At 41.0% G+C, this 18,879-nt stretch overlaps 1 protein-coding gene across 2 annotated transcripts in view; it reads right to left on the bottom strand.

Annotated features, from left to right (window-relative positions):
• Positions 1-72: 72 nt before the first annotated feature.
• Nmt2 (N-myristoyltransferase 2) overlaps positions 73-18,879 on the bottom strand; it is a 43,924-nt gene continuing 25,117 nt past the window's right edge. For both annotated transcript variants that reach the window (XM_028764937.1, XM_028764935.1), the window contains 9 exons: positions 16,768-16,886; positions 16,590-16,681; positions 16,366-16,482; positions 14,699-14,869; positions 13,311-13,419; positions 6,222-6,392; positions 4,036-4,203; positions 3,589-3,726; positions 73-2,926 (listed from right to left, as the gene is read on the bottom strand). In XM_028764937.1, coding sequence (XP_028620770.1) covers positions 2,906-2,926; positions 3,589-3,726; positions 4,036-4,203; positions 6,222-6,392; positions 13,311-13,419; positions 14,699-14,869; positions 16,366-16,482; positions 16,590-16,681; positions 16,768-16,886 — 1,106 coding nt within the window. In that variant the 3' untranslated portion in view covers positions 73-2,905. The remainder of the gene's footprint in view (positions 2,927-3,588; positions 3,727-4,035; positions 4,204-6,221; positions 6,393-13,310; positions 13,420-14,698; positions 14,870-16,365; positions 16,483-16,589; positions 16,682-16,767; positions 16,887-18,879) is intronic.

Below are 18,879 nucleotides of genomic sequence, written 5' to 3'. Positions count from 1 at the left end.
TTGTTTTTCTCTTTGGGTAGGGCAGATACGCTGAAACTTAAAACCATGATGTACAGAAAACACTCAAAACAGTAATTAACAAAACCAAAGTTTATTAAGACTAATGTCCATGCGCATATAAATTCACTGCTTTAAAGGCTGGTACAATGCTTGCTTGCAAGAACATCAGTTTCCTACAGCACTTAATATTTCTCTATGGAAGGTGGAAAATGGCCCACAAACATTGTCTAGCAAGGTGGGTGAAACAACTGAAGAAGGCCCTCAGTTGCAAGGAGAGACACTAAATGCTAAGTAGTACACTGTCTTCAGAAGCGGCATGTCACTTTTACTTTGTGGTAATTTGGCTTTCTTTGTAGGTAAGCATTGATGCAGGCTTGGGAGAAAGGCTTGATTGATAGAAAAAAAGCCTGATAAGGTTGTTTCAATAAGAATTCCCTCCCTGCACATCATTAGTTTCCTTGTAATATATAACATCTATCAAGAGTACATTAGGGGCATAGCTCTCTGGCAGAATATGTGCTTACCAGCACATACAATCCCTGGCTTGATCCCCAGCACCAAAAACAAACAAAAGTCAAAGCAAACAAGACTACAAACTGTAAACAAAACCTAAGCCAAAGCTTACTACAGCAGTAACCTAGCTGACATGTGGCAAGAGGACACACAATACAGTGATGGGTCTTTCCGGCTAAGAGTGGAGCTGTCAGTGCTCTACAAATCCACTCTGTGTCTGGAAATTATTCTGGAATTTAGGAGTTGAGTGGGATAGCAAAACTTTTCCATCCCAAGTTTTGGATGAACTTATGGGCTGTGCCACTTTGTTCCACTTGGTGACAAATTTCCTGTTTCTGAAGGGAAGAAAGCAAGCACAATTTGGATGTAGAGTATAGGGCAGTGTAAGTTAACTCGAGACTGTTGCTTTTACATTCAGTTTTCACAGCTATTTTATATCCAAGCAGTTGCTCTGGTTACGAGTCTCTAAAATACCAACTGCTCATGTGTTTAAAGTATGAAGACACCACCGTTAACAATTAGTGTATTTAAAGTGATAGTTCTCTAACACCTGCAATGTGCAGTAAACAAATCTCCAAAGGAATGGTTTGACAGCTTCCTCATGAGGTAAATGATAAATAAGCCCATGACAAAATTCTTACCTGAAAACTCAATTTGAATAAGACATAGAAATGAGTGCAATAATTGCCAAAGAGCTGTAACTCCAGATTGACTCACTCACTCACCTACTGCTTGGCTTTCTACACAGTGCTGCAATCAATAGGTAGTTTCATTTTCTGTTAAAATGCGACACGGTTGGGCATGGTATAAGGTGAGATACCTGCCATGTGTCTGTCTGGGAACAGCACTGGTCCCATTTCTGCACCACTTGTGAGGCCCAGGGGCCCCCTCTAGTGGTGTTATCAGGGATGGCACAATTTGTGGCCTACTTAGGACCTGTCCACAGGAGGCCAGAAAGCAAACATTTTAACTTTGCAGGCAATACATACAGTCCAGTCTGTCATAACTACTTGATTTTCCTTTGTAGCATGAGACAACCATAGGTAGGACATAATAAAGATGTGTCTGTATTCTGACAAAATGTTTGGATTTTCTAAGATTTGCATGCTACAAAACATCATTCTTTGGACTATTTCCTCCAACCATTAAAAAAAAAAAAAAAGAAAGGCATTCTCAGTTTGTGAGCTGTATAGAACAGCCAACAGGTGAGACAGCCTACAGGTCACATTTGGTGACTCCTTTCTTGTAGGGAAGGAAATGTCATGTTGTCTGGACTGGAGCGGAGGCACTGGAGTAAAGGCAGGAAGAAGGATCTACTTTGTGGCATCTGACTCAAAGGCCCAGTCTATACAATGGCCTTGTTTAGTATTTTATTTTCCCTTGGGTTAGTGGCAGCATATACACATATATGTACACTGTGAAACTTGGTTTTCAAATTCTAGGTAAGAACAACATCAGTAACAAAATTATGAATACTTATTTACAAGTAAGACATTTTCCATTAGCATGACAATTTTCATGATAAATTAAAGTCAGCATAAAGGAACGTGTGCAATTTTGCATAATAAAAACATTCAGACCATCTGTGTGCTGACAGCACTACTGCACTCCTCTGGACATTTAATCTGACCTCAGAGCTTTGACTTCCTTTCCCTCAAACATCCTTGCCATGCTGAGAAATGAGATTGCACAGCAGCCCCAAGGTCTGATCAGTCAGCTGTGTACCCTCTAGTGAGCACATTGAACAATTGCCCCAAACTTTGCTTTTAAAACAATCCACTGGCCTGCTGAAGAGCAGAAGACAAACCTGTCTATGTCCTGATTTGGCTACTACACTTATGGGATAGACCTGTGTATTTGCTGATTTAGCTACTATGCTTATGGGATAATAAATGTGCTAAGTCACTGGTACATTTTCATATTGCTCCTTAAGTATCTACCACATGTCAATTCTATAAACATTCCCAGTAGCATCATGTAAGGTGATACACATATGGATCCTTGTTCTGTTTTACAAGTATATCACCATTTCATAAACAGAAAAGCAGCAGTGACTCTCCTAACAGCAAAGGTTTTCTTAACATGATGCTGCCACTTCTGTTTGGGTCACAGAGACTGGCCCACTTCTAGAGTGGAAAGACAACATCCTCTCTTTGCCGTGAGAGCTCTATGGACACCTTTAATCCCTCCCACATGTTAGTCAACAGCAGAGACTGGCTCCCAACACCCTAACTAGAAATGTGTACAACTGGTCATCTGTACTGATTGTTAGCAACTACTTCAGTTTCACTCAACTTGTGCTTTTATTCTTCTTTGGAATGACAGTTCCAGGCATCACTAAATAGAATATTAACAAATGAGAATGTCAGCCTTCTAGAAATAACATATCCATCTACTGTAGAACAAGTCCAACCTAGAGAAAGAAAAATGGGACAGTAAGACCAAATGGAAGAGGAAATGGAATTATAATACTGGGCAGTATATCGATCAGGGTTTTAAAAAGTCCCTCTGAGGGCTGGAGAGATGACTCAGCAGGTAAGAGCACTGGCTGCTCTTCCAGAGGACTGAGGTTCAATTCCCAGCCCCCACATGGCAGCTCACAACTGTCTGAACTCCAGTTCCAGTGGTTCCAACTCCCTCACACAGGCAGGCAAAACACCAATGTACAGAAACTAAAAATAAATAATTAAAAAAAAAAAGTCCCCTTGAACTTCCAAGCTGGCTAAGAGGGCAAAGGCACCTGTCACACAAGACTGATGACCTGAGTTCAGTCCTTGGAGCCCTAAGAGAAGAGGAGGAGAGGACTTGAGGACTCCTCAAAGCTGTCCTCTGATCTCCATGTATGCTGAGGCATGTATGTATCCACCCCCCACATATACACACAGACATAATAAAAATAAATAAAAAGCCCCCTTCATCCTAAGGGGGTGTCTGTATGGGACTGTCTTCTCTCTCCCCTCTCCCTATGACCCACACCCTCCACCTCTCTCTCAGAAATTACAAACAGTAGAAACAGATAAAGTCCCTTTATCCTGAAGGCAGTAGGACTGGGACTGACACATCAGGCTCACTCACCTTTTCAGAGTCTGTCCCTGGACACCTCCAGTTGTACAAATAATACTGTAAGTTGCCATCTCCTACACCAAACTTGAGTTTTTCCAAGAAGGTCTTATTTTCCATCAAATCTAGTGCATTGAACACATCAAATCCTTTCTGCCAATATAAAAAGTTTAAAAGTTTTTATACCAAGGGCTTAATGTGTTCTTTGTAGTATATATTCCTGTTAACATTCAATTCCTCTACAGTAATTTAAATAGGCACTTATAAGAAGGCTAAGTACCAACAATGTAAAGCCTCAGACTAAGCACCATCTTAGAAGACTGTATTATAAAGACAGCTGAGGAGAGAGCTGGAGAGAAGAAGGTCCATGGTTAAGAGCTACACTGCTCTTGCAAGGGACCTTTCTGCAAGTTGGTTTGCTTAAGGAAATCCAAGTAGTCCAAAAAGCAATGCAACACTCACCAATTTGGCTATAATGAGTGCATCATTCATGAGGTCCAGCAGGGGTGTCTCTGTGTGAATGTTGTAGAAGGAATATGCAGCCTTGAGGCTCTTGTGAGCAGGGTGGTGCATAACCGTGGAGGGGAGCGTGTAGAAGCTCAGGAAGTCAGTCAGCTTCCCACTGGGGCTCTGGTGGACAGAAGGAGGCAACAGTAGTAAATGTCTTCTCGAACAAGCATTTGATCAGCTGATGCCGACTCTGACTTACTCCCAACTTTCTGTCCAAACAACTGAGACTACCCTTTCGGTAACCCCTTTCAGTGTGAGCCCTTCATGCTGGGTCAAGACTAAGGAGCAGACAGTTGGAAGTTTAGCTGAAGTGCTAGGGGATTGCAAGCTCTTCCAAAGCTGGTCCTACATGGAAAGTTTCTCCAGGCTGACTGAGGAGTCAGTGCACCATGCTGAAGGACAGTGACAGAAGTAGATTTGCAGCCATCCATGCTGAGGCCCAGGCTGCCTTTCCCACACACTGAAGCATATATATGGGCTGCTGTCTGGAGGAATCAGGGCTATATGTGGAGCTAGCTACCTAATGGTGAACAGAACACAATTTTAAAGAACCTGGCCACCCAGTCTTGAGGTCCGGCACATTTTCTTAGAAATGAATAATGAGAGCTAGTTACTTGGGGGGGGGGGGGCAGACAAAACTAGTTTGCCAATGATGAGTTTTAGTTCAACAGAAAATTTCAGAATTCATAATTATCTTAAATAAATTGTGTGTGGTGGTGTACATTAGTAATCCAACTCTCAGGAAGCTCAGGAAGGATTGTCATGTTTAAAGACAGAGGCTAGAGAGATGACCCAGGTTAGATTTCTAGCATCCACATGGACATAACTGTCCATCAACTGTCTGTAACTATAGTTCCAGGAGAACTGATGCCCTCTCTTCTGGCCTGACATGCATGTGATGCACAGATGTACATGCAGGTAGAACACCAATACACATAAGGTAAAAATAAAAAGACTCGAGAAGCTAATCTGAGCGGCTTAGCAGGCCTGACTATACCCTGGGCTACATATTGAGACTCCATCTCAAAAGGGAAAAAAAACAATTATTCAAAATAGGGTTAAATTATGCACCAATTTTCAAATCTTCAATATTTCATAGGAAGTATTTTCTTCATATACTTCAATCAAGGCAGTATGTCAAAACTAATTAAAAGCAAAACTAAGGATAAGACCAAAGATTTTTAAATGTGAAATTATTCATTCACTAATTTTTGGGAGAAAAATTCATTTTCATATATGGGATGGTCTTTAGGTAACATGCAATGGATTTACTTTTGTTATAACAGGGGGACAAATGCCAAAACTTTATTACATTTTGAGCATTGTAAATAGCTACTGATCTAGTATATTAGAGAGAAGCTCTCTGGGGTTCTGAGTAACTCTTTAGAGTGGACAACTTACAAGGTTCTGGAGACACACAGGTGTATAAAGATTTGTGTACAAAGAGGTTTAGAAGTACAAACTTTGAGATTGTCTGCTTACTTGTTATTAGAAATGTCTCGTGAGTCAGCCTTAACATGGGTCAGTCTCTCCATAATTGCCCTAACCATTGGTCCTGTGATCATAAGGCCAACAATACTTGACAGTGCTAAGTTACAGTTCTGTGCACAAGTAATGCAAGCAAATCCCCAGAATCACTTCTAACTGGCCTTTTCTGTCTTCAGTTGCTTGGTCCAACCTTAGTTCAACCTACTGAGCTTCCAAATGAGACAACATCTGAATAACCAATTCAAACATTTGTTAAAAAAAAAAAATCCAAGTAAGCATCGGTCAGTATCTAGATAGCTCTTTTTCCTTCCCTCCCTTGAACAAGAGTTGAGGGACCGAATCTGTGGCTTGACATTTGAATCTAAAGGCAGTTCATACCCAGCTAGTTATACAAAGTGGAAGTATTAAACTCTGGAACATAGCTGTCTAGGGTGACTAATTATTAGCTTTTAATAATGAGAAGAGCAAACACACAAGGAACAACAGAAAAGCAGCCTAGCTTCCCATTAATAACTAGTGAAGATGCTCTAGTCCAGGACTGTACGCAGCAGAGGCAGAGAGCCATGGAGGAAAGCTATGGGCACACTGTGATCCTCCTCAAAGAAGCTTTAACCTGTTCTCAGAACCAGCTTATCAGCTCATCTCTTTACCTCCACTACGTAAGTGTCAATGATGTGCTCCCTGGGGAGGAACCAGTGGGCTACTTCCTCGTCATCCATGACTGGAGCTAGATGAAACTGCTTCAGGTAGATGTTGATTAGTTCTCGGACTGCTTTGATATCTTTTGGTTCCATCGGTCTCAGACCTGAAGTCTTTGTAACCTTGTTAGAAGGAAAACAAAACAAAAGCCAGAAGTTAAACAGAAGAGGAATAAATGAAATTACTTTGTGCTCAAAGTGTGGCCCCCAGCCCTGCCTAAGGAAACTTGTTAGAACTAGCGACTCTTGGCTCTAGACTTGCTTTAGTCAATTAGAACCATGACTCCACTGAAGCCTGAAGCTGTCTCTGCAGAATCCTAGCTACTGCAGAGAATAAGGTATAGGAATTAACTTCAAGGTCAAGGTCTTACTGGGATACACAATGAGTTCAAAGCCAGTTTGGACAACTTACTGAAACTGACTCCAAGAATAAAACATAAGATGATGAGGGCTAGTGAGATGTATGTGCATGCACACAAAGATAACTAAATAAATTAAAAAACAAACAAACAAACAAACAACAAAATGCCTAAAATCAGATCATTATAATTTCTGAAAGACCCTACATGGATGTCCAAGAAGGAAGACCAGTTCTTCAGTGGCACCTGTGATTAACTATTACCTGGGGATTTCCAGGGTTGTGTGACCAATGGTATTGACTGAATGTTGATTAGTGTGGTCCATGACAGGAAAGCTGGCAATGCATGCTTTACACTGACAGGCCCAGGAGTTCTCAGATGAGCATTCACAACAAGCTATTCAAGGATGGGGTACATAGTCTTTATAAAGATGCAGAACCTCAAATACCATTCAATTATCTAAAGTTGAAGAACTAAATCCCTGGCAGTGAATATGCAGCTCACACTTTTACTCATCTTTTCGTGGCTCTCAAAAAGATTAGAAACATCCATTCCCACTGAGGATGTAGCTCAGTGGTAAAGTGCCTGCTAGTAGTAGTGCCTGCACAAGACCCTGGATCAAATTCTAGTGCTGCAAACGAAATGTCCAGTTCCACCTGGAAACAAGTTAAATAAAAATGCATTTCTGAATGTAGTTAAAGACCAAAACCATCTAAAATATGTCTGTATACCCAAGTCACAGAAAAATTACTTTCTCTTGGGCTGGGTTATGTAGTCAGCGTAGAATGCATAAACATCAGTGGCACAAAAGACAAGATTACCTTCAGCTATGAAGCTTTATAGCTGAAACAATTCCAACTGTCTTTAAGAATAAGTGGGAAGACCTAAACTGAAGTAAAAAATAGGATGCTTTTACAGAAATGAATAAAATAGTCGTGTTTTCTGGAGGTTCAACATAAAGCAAAGAAACTTTCCTGGTTAATGGGAATATATTATGTTTCCTAAGTAAATTCTGTTTCTGATTTAAGATACTTCTCCAGCCTCAACTAGTAATCTCATTGGATGTAACCTGAAGTTTGTGTGAATGTATGTTAAACTTAAGAGCTCCACTGAATAGCAAGTATTATCTGTCAAACCACACAGCATGAGCTAACACAGAGTGCAGGGATTCCAGAGCAGAGTTGGAAGCACTACCAATATGATTTATTTTATTTTTTATTTTTTTATTTTTTGGTTTTTTGAGACAGGGTTTCTCTGTGCAGCCCTGGCTGTCCTGGAACTCACTCTGTAGACCAGGCTGGCCTCGAACTCAGACATCTGCCTGCCTCTGTCTCCCAAGTGCTGGGATTAAAGATGTGCACCACCACTGCCCAGCACCAATATGATTATGAAGGGAGTTTCTAAACACTAAGATCATCAAGTCTTATTAGACAAAAACTATGCCACATACTTTCACATGTCCTAGCAAGAGTATTCCTTTTAACAGCACAGAGCTCAGACATGCTGGCTGATTGATCCAGCTTTTTATCTAACTCAAATTCCTTTACTTTTACTTTTGAGCTCCCTCCCTCCAGCTTTGCTTGGAGACATTCAACGTCAAATAAACAAGCATACTGAAGGGTAAGGAGACATAGGAAGATGTACTTCTTGGGGAAGCCTAGGCTTGGGGAAAGAGTAGCCCTGGTGAGCATCAGGCCAGCTCGGCTCCTACAAAGCAGACTCCATATGCCAAGCTTGTGATTCCACGTCAACTCTGTGACAGGGTGATTATAGCCTGCCATCCTTTGACAGCTCAGTCTAGTGCATGAGATTATAAATGTTTACTCTCTAGCACAATGTTAGCATCCAAATTCAGGAGTCTGTGCCTAAGACACACACACACACAAAGAACTGTAAATAAAAAGAAAAAATAGTAATGATGGCAAAAAAAAAAAAAAAAAAAAAAAGAGACAGAGCCATGGAACAAACGTTTTATCCCAGAAGGCTTTTTTTTAAAAAAAGATTTATTTATTTTATTTATGAGTACACTGTAGCTGTCATAAGACACACCAGAAGAGGGCATCAAATCTCATTACAGATGGTTGTGAGCCACCATGTGGTTGCTGGGATTTGAACTCAGGACTTCTGGAAGAGCAGTCAGTGCTCTTAACCACTGAGCCATCTCTCCAGCCCTCCCAGAAGGCTCTTTTTATGCTGAGTGGTATAAAAATAATCTTAAGTACCTTGGCAGCTAGCAGCTGTACCATGTATCTTTAATCAAGGGGTACCAGGGTAACTGCTGTTGAAATCTTTCTTTCTTTTTTTTTTTTTTTAAGATTTATTTATTTATTATATATGAATACACTGTAGCTGTCTTCAGACACACCAGAAGAGGGCATCAGATCTCATTACAGATGCTTGTGAGCCACCATGTGGTTGCTGGGATTTGAACTCAGGACCTCTGGAAGTGCAGTCAGTGCTCTTAACCACTGAGCCATCTCTCCAGCCCTGTTGAAATCTTTCAATTTTCCATTATCTGTACTTTTATCTCTTTTGCTCTCTTCTCTCTTTTCCCAACCAACTACTATGCAAATTAATTTACATGGTCAACACGACACAACCCAGGGTAACCTGGAAGAGGAAACCTCAACCAAGGAATTGCCCAGGTTACATTGGCTTGTTCTCACTCTGAGATTATCTTGATTAATGACTGATATGAGAAGGAGCAGCCCACTATGGGCAGCACCATCCATATGTTTGTAGGGTGGCCTGGGCTGTAGTAAGAAAGCACTGAGCATGAGGCAGAAAGTAAGTCAGTAAGCAGAGTTCCTCCATGAGTCTTGCTTCAACAATTCCTGCTTCAAGTTCTAGCCCTGATTTTCCCAAGGATGAACTGTGACTCAAAAGTTCAGTGAATCAATACCTTTCCTTAGAAAGCAGTTTGGGTCAGGTTTTTTTGTTTTGTTTTTGTTTTTTGGCAGCAACAGAATTAAACTAGACTACTCTTCATTCCTCTTTCTTATACTTGAAAAAGAAGGAAGACACCTAGAACATGCCAAAGAGATCTGCCTGGACCTTGATAACTGTTTTTTATTCTCAACTGTATAATAATGACTGCACAGTAGGACACTGTGGCCATTTGAATGTCCTTGTTCCAGGGAGTGGCATTATTAGAAGGTATGGCCTAGTTGGAGAAAGTGTATCACTGTAGGGGTGGGCTTTGAGATCCTCCTCCTAGCTACCTGCAAGACAGTCTTCTCCTGTTTGCCTTCAGAACAAGATGAAGAACTCTCAGCTCCTCCGGTGTCATGCTTGCCTAGAAGCTGCCATGCCTCCTGCCATGACAATAATGGACTTAACTTCAGAACCTGTAAGCCAGCCTCAATTGAATGTTTTCCTTTGTAAGAATTGCCTTGGTCATGGTGTCTGTTCACAGCAGTAAAACCCTAACTAATACAGAAGTTGGTACCAGGGACTGGGAATATTGCTGTGATAGGCCTGATCATGTTTTTGTCTGGAAGAATGTGGATTTGGGGACTTGGATTTGGAAAGTAGAGGAATGCTTTAAGTAGAGCTTAATGTGCTACCCTAGTAGGAATATGGAAGACTTTGTTGCTGAGAGTGGTTTGAACTATGGAAGCCTGGCTCTAGAGGTTTCAGAGGAGAATTTTAGTATGTGACCGAGAGACTTTTCCTGTGATATTTTGGAGAGGAATGTGGCTATTTTTTGTCCTTGTCCAAAGACTGCCTGAGGTTTAAGTGGAGAGAGTCAAATTAATTCCATTGACAAAGATTGCTCAAAAAAAAATATAGTTTAGACTCTGTGCTGTGGTTTAGTCTCAAGAACATGTTGATGAGGTGTAGCAAGTTTAGAAAGAAAAAAAAAATACAAAATGTGTGGTTCAAGTAATAAAAGGGCAACAGGAGTGCAATGGGGAGCTAAATCCTGTTAGAGGAGATGAACACATTGAGGGAGTAGTGACAGGATCTCACCTACCTAAGCTTATTGCTTATGTATTTGCCATTGAACAAGGAATAGTTATATCTAGGCATTATTATTACCTGGTTATTGCTTTCATTTGGACTTTTAATCTGGAATGAGTCCAGAAATGAAGGATATAGGCTTTTGATCTGAATCTTGAAGAATAGTGATCATGCTGTTTGCCTTCAGAACTCTCAGCTCCTCCAGTGCCAAGCCTGCCTGGATGCTGCCATGCTTCCTGCCTTGATGATAATGGACTGAACCTCTGAACCTGTCAGCAAGCCCCAATTAAATGTTGTCCTTTATAAGAGTTGCTTTAGTCATGGTGTCTGTTTACAATGATGGAAACCGTAACTAAGATAGACATCTTGTGGGATTGGCCATGGTAGCAGGCAGGAACAGGACAGCACAGGTCTTGGCCCTTCTGGTTGTATGGCCAGGACTATGTGTCAATCTTTCTAAGCCTTAGTTTTCATGTGTTTGACAAGAATAAGTCCTAACTTCTGAAGTTGTGAGATTAAATTGAACTATATATGTAAAAGCATATTATAAACTTCACCTTACTCCGCAAAAAACTCAGTACTTTGAATAACAACTGCTGCTTCAGAAGGAACCCTGCCAACAAAAGGCACACGCCAAAATCTACTCTTAGAACACAAAGCCCAACCCAACTACTGGTTCAATTTATCAAACTTTGTTATCTACGAGATTGATTTTTGTACAAAAAATATAAAAGCCAAGTTAGTCCAAAGTACTTTTAGCACCTTATATTTTAACTATCCCAAATAAGCTTGGGACAGGTAACAGAACTGCTTATTCTTTGTTTGATTTAAGGCAAGCTCCATGCACATGAGTATTTCCCTAACAAAAAAGCTAGACTGCTTTGCACCTAATCCATGAAGACCAGAGACACTAAAATGAACAGCATTCTTACCCAGTGAAAAAAATAGGTATGGCTAAAGTTTTAATTTCAATTCACATACAGCAAAACATCAAACCAAAGATCTCATCCATAGCTTAAAGTGTCTGGACAGTCCATCTTCTAGCATTCATGCCTGATGTGACCTGTTCCTATTGGGTACAGGGAGACCTGTTATTTGCTGCTAACCAATCGGTATTAGTGACTGGAGGTCTCTCCTAGGACTTGGCTGCACAGTTATGAGTTTCATTCAACACAGACCTTCTATAGACTGCTCTTACTGACTTTGATGAATAAGCTGTCAGACCTGACAAGCAAAAAAGGTTCTCAGGAAACCAGCCAGAAGGTAAGTCAATCCTTTAACAACCTTCTGAGCCTACTAGTGGCTCTTTCCTCAGTCATTTAAAAAACACTCTGGCCCTGGATGACTGGCACCAGGATAGCTCGATGTTTCATGGTGCCTGTCCCTTAGAACTCACATGAAAATAAAACTGCATGGTGCTCTGATGAGACAGAATATGTATTTTTAAATTAATTAAAATGAATTAATTAGTAAATGAATTAATAAGTGTGAGTGTTTTGCCTGCATGTACATTCATGCACTCCATGTATAGTTCACAGAGGCCAGAAAAAGGTGTCAAGTTTCCTGGGACTGTAGTTACAGATGGCATGCATGAGCTACCATGTGAGAACCAGGGCTATAACTGCTGAGCCATCTCTCCATTCACAAACAGGATATTTTTACGTAGCTGAGGCTGGCCTTGAACTCTCTATTCTCCTACTTCAGCTTTATAAGTGCTAGATCATAGGAATGTGCCACTATGACTGGCCTAAACATACTGTTTGAAGCTGCTCAATTGTGAAAATCACCAAGAGACACACAATATATCATTTAACTATATGTAAATTTTTAAAACTAAGATAGTCCTCCCCATTGTGAACACAGTAGTTTACAAAGACGAAGGGTGGTAGCTCAGTGGCTAGAGCGCTGGCTGCACAAACCTGAGAACTGGAGTTTAGATCCCTAGCCCTCAGATGGGTCTGGTGGCCCAACTATAACCCCATCTTTCAGAAGGCAGAGAGAGGAACCCTAGGGTAAGCTTGCTGGCTAGACTAATGAAAAAGACTCCAACTCAATCAATAAGAAGAAGAGTGACAGAGGAGGACGCTGACATCAGTCACTGACTTCACAAGCAGATTTACCCTGTGGGCACCCATACACGTATGAACATGAACACATACTACATACATCACACAAACAAAACAACCTCCAAGACTGTATGCCTATAATCACATCCTCTGGGACACTAAGGCATGTATACTTTGAGTTTCTGAGGCTAGTCTAGGCTACATAGTCAGTTCTAAGCCACTATGAGCTATACAACAAGACTTCGTCTAAGAGTAAACTTTTTTTTTTAACTAAACTAGGAAAAAAAAACCCATATAACATTATTTCCACTTCCCATGCCTTTTCTTTAAATCCAAACTACAAGTTTGATGGTGTTAAGATCTCAGGGGCAGCTTGGACTTTTCTTCCTCATTATTTAAGAAGCAATACTCAAAAATGCAAAACTCCCTTGACTTGCATTTGATCACATACAACTCTGAACCCATGCACTTAAGAGAAATCCCCACTTCCCTAGCTCTTGGGTCCCAGAGTCCATTCCTGTTGCAGCAGCCTCCTTTCCCACAAGCACACAAGCACACAAGCACAGCCTCAGTCTGAGGTTAGTACTGCTCTTCTGCATCAAAAGCTTTGGGAGCTGCTTAGACTCAGAAGGCCGCACATGCCCCTTACTTACATCTGGAAGTCTGTAAAGCTTCATTGTTCTCTGTAAGGTCATGTTTCTACTCAGGTGAGAAAACTTCACTTCCACCAGTTTCCTGGGGTTTAGGGATCGGTGCCAATACCTAGAAGACAACCAAGGTTTCACTTTGTCTTAGCTGTTCTTAATACTTAATACTGATGTTGTACCAGGCACAGTGATGGGCACTGGCCCACTTCCTATGCATTAATTTGTTTGAAGATTAAAAAACAAAACAAAACTGACTCATAAAACTGACTTGCATTGTGGGACTTTATCTCTTCCCCTAAAAAAGAATATTGCATTTTTAATATTTTGAATTTTATTTAATAAAAGTGGTATGTAAATTCTTTTTTTTTTTTTTTTTTTTTTGGTTTGGTTTGGTTTTTCGAGACAGGGTTTCTCTGTGTAGCCCTGGCTGTCCTGGAACTTACTCTGTAGACCAGGCTAGCCTCGAACTCTCGAACTCAGAAATCCACCTGCCTCTGCCTCCCAAGTGCTGGGATTAAAGGCGGGCGCCACCACCGCCCGGCTGGTATGTAAATTCTTAATGAGCCTCATGATTGTGTGTGAAGTGAACCAGTAATTTTAAGATCATGAAAATATTCCTGCAAAAAATAAAACAGTATCTGTTATAGGAGATATTCACTGAAGAAAACTAACTCTGAAGAAGTCCTTGAATGTATGACTCGAGTTTTGATATATAATACACTATTTATATTGAACTATACCTGTGATGCTCATTTTCCTGTTTATTTACTAGTGTAATAATTTAGTAAGTTATAGCAATTTTATAGTTTTGTACTATATTTATTCCAAGGTTAGTCCTACTCGAATCAAAAGAAATTGTGGAGGTAGATTATTTTTTGACATCTTAAAAGCAGGTTAGTTGAAGAACAGTCTGACTATATTCCCTCTGGATAACTCTGAGAGCCTGGCTAGTTATGACATCATATAAAACAGCTCAAGTCTTCTTTCTTAGCCAGCAAGCACATCTGCATTTCTGAACTGACAGATAGTGTAAGGTTCCCACAACAGTTCAGGCCAGCTGCACAGCAGCAGAAAACTGAGGTTAGATGCTGACACAAACAGCAAGACACATTCAAGACTGCAATGCCATGAACTTCTCCATGCACAGATGGTCCTCATCGTTCAATGAAGGAGAAACAGAAACCAGCACTACTGGGTAAAGTTTACTTTTAATACCTAAGAGGGCTGCATGATATACTGAATATTGGACTCAATGGCTCTACTTCTGTCTCCTCCTCAGCTACCAACAAATGACTATCCCCAGCAAGCTCCAATTCCTGTAGATTATTAAACCATGTTTCTAGCAAGATGGTAGTAAGGCCCCCGGATACCTGATGTCTGTGTGATGCTATTACCTGCATGTGGCCACAGGCTTAGGAAGAACCACTCCTGCAGTATACACAGCCTGAAAGATGCCTTCCAGGTTCACTCTTCTGGTTATTTCTCGAATCAATACTGGGGCTACCCGTTTTGATCTCAGTTTCTTATGGACACAAAGAAAGTTGATTTCAACCATCCTCTTCACACTGGCAAACAGATGCAACAGTCAGACCACACTTAAAACAAGGCAACGCTCTCATAAAGTTTCAAAGAAAAAGACCATGAAAGGCATTCTGTAACATAATAGTCAAGCAAAACAATACACTGTACAGGCACCTCACAAATTCAGACCATTTTCTCTATCTATTGCCAAAATGATCAACTCTAGGCCAGGGAGACTTGGCCTCCAAGATCTCAATCAGAATTTAAACTCTGGTCTATTTTAGATGGTCTAATTTTAGGTGTTGGATCAGATATGCCTCAGAAGTCCTGTATTTTTCCTGCAACATATATAAATGCAAGGGAAAAACATAACAAAACTAAATACATGTCCCCTGCCCAGGCCCCCAGGGTCACCCACTGCAGAAATGGCAAGGTATTGTGCCAGAATGGAACACAGATTCCCCAATACCTGAGAAGGGCCATGATCAGAGAGAGCTGACACTTTTCCAAGCTACCATAAGCCTCCTAGGGCTTCAAAGCTCAGTCCTGACTTCAGGTATGCATGTATTTTATTTAAATCAGAGTGTTCTAAGAGCAAATGTTCATATCAGTCAGCTAGGCAGCCCACTATGGTGAATAGACATTAGCTATTAGACCTCTGGCTTTCATAGCTGGACATCTGACTTTCAGGGATGGCAATCCAAAGCCAACTGTAACACACTTATCATCTGGAGAGAGTTTATAATTTCCTCTAAAATTGCTAATTTTTAAAGAAATACTTATTGATGGCCTTTTCAATTCTATACATCATACATACATACATACATACATACATACATGTGTGTACATGTATGAGATTGAGAGACAAAAAGTGAAAGAAAAATAAGAAAAAAAGACAGGGAGAGGATAGGTAGAAAAGTAGAGTAAGGTACAGCAGAAGGAAAGACAAACTGCACTGCTCTCTCATCTCTTGCCCAACTGTTAAGAGTTTTTAAATTTACAGCACCAATGTACAAAACACTCCTAAACAACTCTCCCGAGCAATGTTACTACCAGCAGCCATACTGAGCTAGCTATCATTCATTGGCTTACTTTGGCACTGGAAACCCAAAGTCTCAAACATATTAGGCAGGCGCCCTACAATTGAGCTAGATCTCCTGTCCTCTGGTTTCCTGAGCCAGAATTCTACTACATAGCACAAGCGGCTATGTCAATTTCTAGTATCTTCCTCAACAGCTCACTACAATTTTTTCTTTGAGACAGGATGGAACGCTGAACCTGGAGCTTGCTGATCTGGGTAATTTGGGCATCCCGCATCCTCCTGTCTGTGCTCCTCTAACTCAGCGTTGTAAGTGTGTCTCCCAGCACCTGGCTTTGACAGGAGTGCTGGGGATCCAAACTCAGGTCTTCCTGCTTGCTTGCATAGCGTACACTTTTCCTAAGCTCTGTCACCTAGCTCTGGACTGTGTCATTTTTTTTAAAAACCTGGTTTAATTATAATTTGGAGGACACACAAACATGCACAGGCTTTAACACATACCTGTCATAAATTCGGATGTTTGCTGGGATGGCACTTATGAAACCTACTAACTTTTTATTTGAAGAAACTCGGACTCCACAGTGCCACTGCAGAAGCCATCCTGGGGGACGCAGAGCCCTGAGGTAGAGAAGAGAAACACACCAGTTAGTATCTAAGATCATAGGAATAAAACAAGACCTTCTGACTCAAGAATCCATGAATGGCCCATGACCAGCCAGGCATACCACAAGAGAAACTCAGGTGAATAGTCAAAGCGGAACATATTGTCATCGTCTTCCACGTAATTCTCATTCAGCAACGTGTACAACTCCTTCAGCTACAAGACAAAGCAAATGTCCTATTTAAGGCGCTCTGCACCTTAGACACAAGGTGTTTGAATGCAGATACTGAATAAAGTCTTACCACTTCCGCATTACTCAAGTCTAAGGTGTCCCACATAAAACCTTGTGGCAAAGAATACGGTTCCTGGCGGATATTGTCTTTGTCTGGTTCAATTGCACCATGAGATGTTATGACTTCATCTGGAGAAATAGAGAAAAAGAGAGGATATTATATTTCACAGTAGTCTGTTAATCCCAAATAGTCAGAAACAGAAGTGAAAGAATACTTTCAGATTTAGGACACTTGGGCTCAGAATAATCCAATTAATAATAGTAATATTAATAGCAGCTGCATTAGCACATGCTTTATTACATAACAATGGTATTAATAGATAACATTATTAGTAATCATATATTGTAATAATTAGCAATCATTGTGGATTCCTTTGGAATGTTATCAGTTAAAGCAAAGGAGGAACTGTATGTCACCTGATGACATTATAGAAATGGTAATGATTTCTCAGTCTCAGCCCTAGGTTACAGTACACTGTCACCATTGTAAGTGATACAGGCTTGATACAACAGCCTTAGAAATGGCCTCTCTTTTTTATTACATTTTCACACATTGAAGTTGCAGAAGCCATAGTGATACCTAACCCCTCCCAGCAGCAAAACCTAAAACAGATTTCTAAACTCATTACTTCTGCACACCTTTACTGTTAGGTAAGTAGTTTGTATTACAGTCCACCTTTAGTAACTTCTGAGTTCCCTAGTCTTTGGGGGGGGGGGGGGTTGGGGGGGTGGGGGAGCTGTGTTCTGTTTATGCCAGGCTGGCCTTGAACTTGTTATGTAGCCCGAGATGATCTTTAACTTTGGATCCTCCCGTCTCTACTTCTTGAGTGTTAGGATTACAGACATGCACCACATCTGACCGATGAGGTACTGAGAATCAAACCCAAGGCTTTGTTTATAGTAGGTTAGCACTTTATAAACTAAGCCATTGACCCAGCCCTCAATTTCCTGTCTCCAATTCATTCTCTACATTAAATGTCTTGTAACTGGAATAAAATACAGATGTTTCTCTGTGGTTCTAGCCTGCTTTATACCTCCTCACACCCTCTACACTTCTTATTGCCAGGATTCTAGCATTTGACCTCAAGAGTTTGCCGTGGCTCAGGGTGGTCCTTTTTTACCTGAGCCCTGTCCTCTGGTCGTCAAGATATCTATCAGTCCCTAGGAATTTTTGAGAAGCTCATTTTCTCCTAGCATCTTTCAACAACTAAAGCTTTTTCCTATGAAAGATATCTAAGTACTCGGTGTGGCCACCTAGTATGTCCCTTCTACTTCTGTCCACTTCCCACCAGCATTTCTTGACCTGTGCCCCATGCTCTGTCTGGCATTTTCCATCTGCTGAGTAAGGACCCTCAGGGTCTAGTCTATCTGTCACAGAATCCTTCTATGAGAAGTGCATAACCTGTATCAGTTCCTCAGATAGCCTCAGGGAAGTCCACATGACCCAACTGGTCATTCTCTGACAGTCCCCATGAAGTCTGTTTAATGCTTGGCTCTTAAAAGATGAACCCATGCGGGCACCTCGGAACAGCTGAGTGTGTTTGCAAGCCCTCAGACAGATGGGACTAGAGATGCTTCTATATGTGTACACACTGTCAGGCCCCCCTTTCCCTAACAACAAGGTTCTACCACCAGATGTGGCCTCTGATTGAACTGAGATGCACCAAGAGCTCCAGCATTCCAAGAACCTTGCAAAGAATTAGGGCAAGGAGAAAAGCAGGGTGAGCCGTATGCAATCTTTCCCAAAGGAGCCCTGAGGTCAGGTGCCTTCTTCTCTGGAGGGCAGAAAGAATCTTGGTGAACCACATTCAGCTATACCTATTCATCAAAATCATTAAATCTATATCCTTCAGATAATACTCATTTAATTCAGTCTCATTAAAGACTCTGTAAACTTATTCTAAAGAATATTCATTAGCAAACACATTTCTAGAAGTTGAAGAACAAAAAGCAAGGGATTAATCCAGGGTTTCACATGCTCTGAGCCAGTGCTTTACAATGAGGTATGCTCCCAATCCGCCATTCTTCTTCCTTCCTCCCCTACTTAAGAGTCCTCTTTTCAAGCTAGTGGGATAGGTATGTGTGGGAAAGGATTGGAACACATACAACTGATACTTCAATG

The sequence above is a fragment of the Grammomys surdaster genome, unplaced genomic scaffold, assembly GCF_004785775.1.
Source record: "Grammomys surdaster isolate TR1022 unplaced genomic scaffold, NIH_TR_1.0 146, whole genome shotgun sequence".
NCBI classification, from domain to species: Eukaryota; Metazoa; Chordata; class Mammalia; order Rodentia; family Muridae; genus Grammomys; species Grammomys surdaster.
The sequence above is the reverse complement of the archived record's forward strand: the minus strand, read 5'-3'. Positions and strand labels throughout refer to the sequence as shown.